The 6805-nt window shown below is 33.7% G+C and overlaps 2 protein-coding genes across 2 annotated transcripts; both read left to right on the top strand.

Annotated features, from left to right (window-relative positions):
* The first annotated feature begins 3624 nt into the window (after positions 1-3624).
* LOC125197991 (protein FAR1-RELATED SEQUENCE 5-like) lies at positions 3625-4899 on the top strand. Its single transcript, XM_089056556.1, has 3 exons — positions 3625-3634; positions 3945-4707; positions 4860-4899. Exons 1-3 carry the CDS (start codon positions 3625-3627, stop codon positions 4897-4899), a joined length of 813 nt encoding a protein of 270 aa, XP_088912682.1.
* Positions 4900-4955: 56 nt separating this feature from the next.
* Positions 4956-6260, top strand: LOC148927317 (protein FAR1-RELATED SEQUENCE 5-like). The gene has a single exon (XM_089056557.1). It carries the CDS (start codon positions 4956-4958, stop codon positions 6258-6260), a length of 1305 nt encoding a protein of 434 aa, XP_088912683.1.
* Positions 6261-6805: the final 545 nt, after the last annotated feature.

Raw genomic sequence — 6805 nt, forward strand, 5'->3', positions numbered from 1 at the left:
GTCAAATCATTATTTATTATTCTCAATTTTTTAATTTCCATAATTCAATATAATTTTTGTGTGTTCTTATGGTTTCCAAACCATTTAAAATAATACTTGTTTTATACTTTTGCAGACAATTTTTCATACAATAGTAAATTTTTATTTCAAAAAATAAAGCTTTATGTGTTTTCTCTATCATGTTTGGTTATTCTTATGGTACATTTGCATCACTAATTATTTAATGTGCTATAACATGGGTTTTGATCTACGCAAAATTAGATCTTAATACAAAAATGTTGAACAAAATCGTACAGAAAGCATGTTTAGGTCTTAGAGTATTTTTAGGTTATTTTAATAATGGATGACCTAAAATAAACTAAAAATGACATCAAACTCAGATTTTGTAAAATGGCCTAAAACTGATTAATAATGATCTTCCATGTATTTGGTCAATTATTGGCCATTGAATCACCTAATCCTAAGGCCGAGATTTGAGCCGCATTTCTGAAATTAGATGCATTCTTGTTTTGATCATCTTCCGCTATAACTAAATAGATCCATAACAAACCATATGGAATAAATCAAATTGCAGTAGGATTATCTCAACCTAATATATACTCCCTCCGTTCCATAGTAATGGAGGCGTTTCTTTTCGGCACGAAGATTAAGAAAAAATGTGTTAGGTGAGTTAAGTAAATGAAGAATAAAATGGAAAATGAAAAAGGTAGAGAGGTGAAGAGAGAAAAAAGTAAGAGAGAGTAAAGTAGGTGTGGAAAAATGTGTTAACTTTTACTAAAAAGAGAAATGACTCTATTACAATGGAACGTACCAAAATGACAAAATGAGTCTATTACTATGGAACGGAGGGAGTACCTTCTTTGGTCTCCATTAATTGTCTCATTCGACTGTTGCACATTTTAAGAAATTGTTTGACTTTGTTAAGAAAATTATGAGGAGAAAGTTAGTTGAATGTGAATCATAGTACTCCTTCCGTCCCAAAAAAGATGACCCCTTCCTTGTGCAGCACGAGATTTTATACAACTTTATTTTGTGTGTTAAGTGGAGAGAGTAAAGTAAGAAAGAGAGAATAAAATAGAGATAAAAGGTATTTCTATTTATATTAATGTGTTATCTTTGTTGGGACAAACTAAAAATAAAAGTGAGTCATTTTCAATAGAACAGAGGAAATATATATTAATTTTATGATAATTGTGAATGAATGAGTTAACATAATATGAAGTCCACTTGATAAATATAGTAAAAGTGAAATGAACATGATTAATAAGGACCGGACGAAAATAAAACAATTAATAGGAACCGGACAAAAATGATAGAATGGAACGATTAGTGGTGACTAGAGACCAACTATGCACTCTAGATCACAACTAGGCAACTCGATAGGTCTATCTTCATTCTGCACATTTATTTCTTCTCACCTTTTTTTTTTTAATTAGACCTTTTCCTCTTCTTAAAACTTGACGTTTCCCGTTTTAATTTTCAATTATTTGGATTGTGAACTTCTCAAAATAATGTGAAGCTTAGTAGCAGTACTCCTGTCCCCAAAGAATATATATTTTGGGATAGATATGAATTTTAATATAAAAGTGGTAAAGTAAGAGAGATATAAAGAGAAAAAATATTTAAAGTATTGTTAGTGGAGATTGGGTCCTACCTAATTAGAGAGAAATGACACTCCAAAATTATAAAGTGCATATTCTTATGGAACGAATTAAAAAGAAAAAAATGTATATTCTTATGGAACGGAGGGAGTAGTATTTAATCGGCATTCCATCCAAATACAAGAATATGCACTCAGTACAATCTGACAGAAGATTGTTTCAATGTTTTATTTTTTTCACGAGTATTAATATTTGGAAATCATTGTGATCAATTGAAGCAACAAACTAATAATTGAAACTAGTTCAATTGTACTACCTCTGTTCCTGAAAATTTAATACAGTTTACTATTTTGGTTCGTCCCAGAAAATTTGATATACTTCATTTTTACCATTTTTGGTAATGGATCCCATATTCCACTAACTCATTCCTACTCACATTTTATTATAAAACTAATACTTTAAAAGTAGGACCCACATCCCACCAACTTTTTCAACTCACTTTCCATTACATTTCTTAAAACCCGTGTCGGGTCAAAGTGTAGCAAATTTTGGGGGACGGAGGTAATACTATATATGGATTAGTACATTGGCCGGTGTAGTCATTTCAAGCGTCTACCTGAAGATTCATATATAGAATGTGTTAGGGTCCTTACGGTATCTCAAGTGTAAAACACAATATAAATCACAGCCCTTGAATCCTTAGATTAGATGGTTGTGATAAACTACATTATTATACTAAAAATCTATATTATTAATTTTAGTATATACTCCCTCCGTCCCAATATAAGTGACTCATATTTCTTTTTGGGACGTTCCAATATAAGTGACTCATTTCCTGTTTTGGTACTCTCTCTCTTACTTTTTCTTTCTACTTTGTTAACTCTCTTAGTTTATTCACTTTTTACTTTACTAACAAAACCCCATTTCCTTAAATCTCTTGCCGAAAAGCTTGTGGTCACTTATCTTGGAACGGAGGGAGTATGATATATCACACTCAAGTTTAATTTTGGCATGTAACGTAAAATGAAAGGTCATTGTCCTTGCCTAAATTCCAAGTCAGCTCGAAATATATATATATATATATATATATATATATATATATATATATGGGAAAACTAGGGCGCATCCTTAATTAGAATGCTAACGTACATCCAACCACGTGCTGCCACGTGGCATGAAAAATGCAATATTTTATATATAAAAATGCAATACACATTTGTGAAGTTGTTCATGTATTTCCGCAGATTGCATTTTAGTTATAGAAAAATTGCATTTTTTATTGTTAAGTTTTGCATTTCACATAAATTGCATTTTATATTGTTAAGTTTTGCATTTTCACATATATAAATGCAATCCGTATTGATATAAAATGCAAATTAAACAGTCAATATCGAAAATGCAAAACTCAACAATAAAAAATGCAATCTGCATATAACAAAAATGCAATCTGTCGAAATTCAATTATAACTTTTGCAAATGCATATTGCATTTTTCTGTATATAATATTGCATTTTTCGTGCCACGTGGCAGCACGTGATTGGATGTACTTTAGCACTTTAAAATTAGTTAGCATATTAGTACATCCCTCTATATATATATATATATATATATATATATAGGGATGTATTCAGGTCATAAAACAATTTCCAAACCATTGATTTTTTCCATCTGATGGCCGAATTGTTTGCCATGTGTAATTAGTAATATTACTTATAAATAAAGAAATGGTTAGTTTAGGTATAATCCTAAATGCAGCGGTTATTAACTCCCATGATTATCTCCATCTAATATACACGTTCATTTTATCATTGATTTTGTTTTATTTTGTTTTGTTTTTCTACCATTATTCTACACGTATATGTTATCATTTTTTTTCTTTGATTTTATTTTGATTTTCTATCATTATTCTTCCTGTTATTATTATTCTTCTGAAATGTCACGCAATCTCATATTATAATTTATCTTCATAAACTCTTCATAAACCCAGCGTAATAGGAGTTGCAACCTTTTTTATATCACGTCGATGGAAGAAGGTATGTCGATGTTTAATTTTAATGATCATCTGTATGAATTTGATTTCAACGATGATGGTAATTTTCAAGTGTTCTAAGCATGAAAAAATAGTGGCTTTCTCTGAGGGTTTTTTTTTCGAAGGGGATAGGTTGTAGTAGTACATTCGGTGACACAACGTTCCAAAACTGGTTTGAGTTAGATGATTTTCATACTTTTATAAACTTTTTAATTTTTTGTTGAAGGTATGTGAAAATGTTTTTGTAATGTATGCCAACATATGTTTAATGTAGTCTATTACTCGACTGATCAATTCCTTTTTTTATTATACAGTTAATGTTGTGCCTGAATGTTCAGAAGAACTAAAACCTGTTGTTGATCAGTGTTTCCAATCACTTGATTTTGCAATCGCTTTTTACGATGTGTATGCTCGAGCAGTTGGTTTTGAGATGCGCAAACAAGGAGTCAAAAAAGTAGAAGGTGTTACTATTTGGCAGTATATTGTATGTACTCGTCAAGGTAAGAAGAGGACAGAGGAGGAGGATATGGTGAACGCCAGACATGGTTTCACGTTGAAAAGGAGACGTTTATCCAACCGGTGTGCCTGCCAAGCGAAGATATCATTTCGTTATTTCTCCGAAGGCGGACATCCCGGATATAAGATTCATGAGTTTGTAGAGGCACATAACCATACCATGGTGGAGATGCAACATAAGCCATTCATGTCTATAAATCGAAATCTGACTGAAGTGCATGAGAAATTCATTCTAGACTGTTCAAGGGCTAATATCGGCCCCACTTTGACTTTTAAATTTCTGAAAGAGGTATTGGGAGGCTACCAGATGGTGGGGTGCACCGTTGGGGATATACGTAATGCATCTCGAGACATTAAAGCGTATGCTCAAGGTTATGATGTTCAGATGGTATTGGACGAGATGCGTAGGAAGAAGGAACTGTCTGATGCATTTACATATCACTATGAAGTTAATAGTGAGAATCAGTTGGTAGCCTTATTTTGGTGTGATGGTGTCTCGAAAAGGAATTACCACATGTTTGGTGACATTGTTGCTTTCGACTCAACTTATAACACCAACAGGTACGACTTTCTGTTGATTTCGAAATATAACATTACATTCATTATAAGTTACATCATTATGGTAGTACATTATGCATAGTTTATTTTTACATTATTAAGTTCTGGTTGGACATATCAGGTACTGTATGATATTTTGTCCATTTACTGGTAAGGACAATCACGGGAGACCTGTTACATTCGCTGCTGGTCTAGTTTCGAATGAGAAGACAGGTGCATTTGCTTGGTTGTTTAAACATTTTATTGAGTGCATGGGTGTTGCTCCCAAAATGATGGTCACGGACCAAGATTTGGGAATGCGGTCGGCTATTGAGGAAATTCTAGTTGGCACTAGACATCGGTGGTGCATGTGGCATATAATGCACAAGCTTGCGATCAAAGCTCCAAAGAAGCTCCTCACAGATGAAAATTTCAAGAAGGATTTCCATGCTTGTGTTTGGTCCGAATTACACGAACCGGAGGAGTTTGAAGAAATGTGGGATGCTATTATTGTAGAATATAGTCTAGAAAATGTGGATTGGTTCAGAACCATGTATCGGCATAGGAAGTATTGGATACCTGCTTATTTTCGTGATTTTCCGCTGGGATCGATGATTCGCACCACATCTGTGTCTGAGTCTGAAAACAGTTTTTACAAAATCTTTCTGAAGCCTCGGCTAAATCTTGCTGAATTCTATTTGAGTTTCAATAATGCCTTGGAATCTCAACGTAATTCTAATGCAAAGTTGGACTATGCAGATTCAACTCTTTTGCCAATTTTGGCCACTGACCAGCCTTTCGAAAAGCATGCATCCACATTATTTACCGACTCTATGTTCAGAACAGTGCAGGAAGAAATTGTGGAGGCTTGCATCAGATGTAGGATTGTTGGTATGTCATCCGAAGGGATGATTGATTGCTATAAAGTAGGTGACAGCCACCGAAACACATTTGTGGTGACACATGACAAGACGGACCAGTCGTACGTGTGCGAATGCAAGTTGTTTAGCAGACAAGGGTTTCTGTGCTGCCACATATTTTACTTATTCAAGAACAACGAAGTAAAGGTCATTCCTGATAAGTACTCTGAAAGCAGGTGGATGAAGACGCCTTTGGTAAAGGCTGTACATGGATACACGACTGATGTGTTTCAAAACAATGATGCCCAAGATGAGAAGTTGATTTTATCAAATGAATTGACGTCTATTTTCTTCAGTTGCCTTGCTAGTTACCAGTCAAATATGGATACATTACGCGCTTTTGCTGGTGGCATGAGAGATCTGAAGACTAGTATAGATGGTAATTCTCCTCCTATATCTGCAGTTGAAAAAAGAAGGATGGTTGAAGAGTTTTATGGAATGGTCAGACCAGAAGTTGTTGAAGTTCACCCTCCTGACGTTGTCCAAACAAAAGGGTGTTGTAGTACGAAAGGCAAGCGCATAATTTCAAAGAGGGAGAAGGCTATAAAGGAGCACAATAGACCTTTGAGGAGATGTATGAATTGCTTAGAGATGGGCCATCACGATTCTCGGAATTGCCCTGAAAATGCGAATGGTAAAGGCAAGGAGAAATGCTGAATGTATGTTCATGTTGTCGTTCCAGAATGTTTTTTTAATTGAACTGTCGTACTTACGTTTTGCAATAAACTTTTTTTCCGTATTACATTATTGTAAGGTAAATGCTACATTTCCCACATCTTTTTTTGGACATATTACATTATTTCCGATTATCTACAGTAGTCATGTTATTATTAACTAGTTAGCTAGTACATCCTATAACATAGTGTAATTTGTTATAGGACTCAATGATACATCCGTTATGTACATATGTTAGTTAAATGATGTAACTATATTATATATCTTGAACTTCTTTCAGCCTTATATGTTGAGTTGAATTTCTCAAATAATGTAATCGTTGTTGCCTTCTAATGTACATTTTCATCCCAGATTCAATTGGTTATTTTCTTAATGTATAACTTCACAAATTTCAAATCCTACGCGCAATTACCAGGGATGGAATAAGAACAACTACAAGTGCTTCAGTGCATGAAAATAACTTTCATCATGAACAAAGTTTACATCTAAAACACTTTGCAACATTGGTCACTGATGTAGTATAAACC

The sequence above is a fragment of the Salvia hispanica genome, chromosome 4, assembly GCF_029641045.1.
Source record: "Salvia hispanica isolate PSC_SH4W2 chromosome 4, Shi_PSC_v1, whole genome shotgun sequence".
NCBI lineage: Eukaryota > Viridiplantae > Streptophyta > Magnoliopsida > Lamiales > Lamiaceae > Salvia > Salvia hispanica.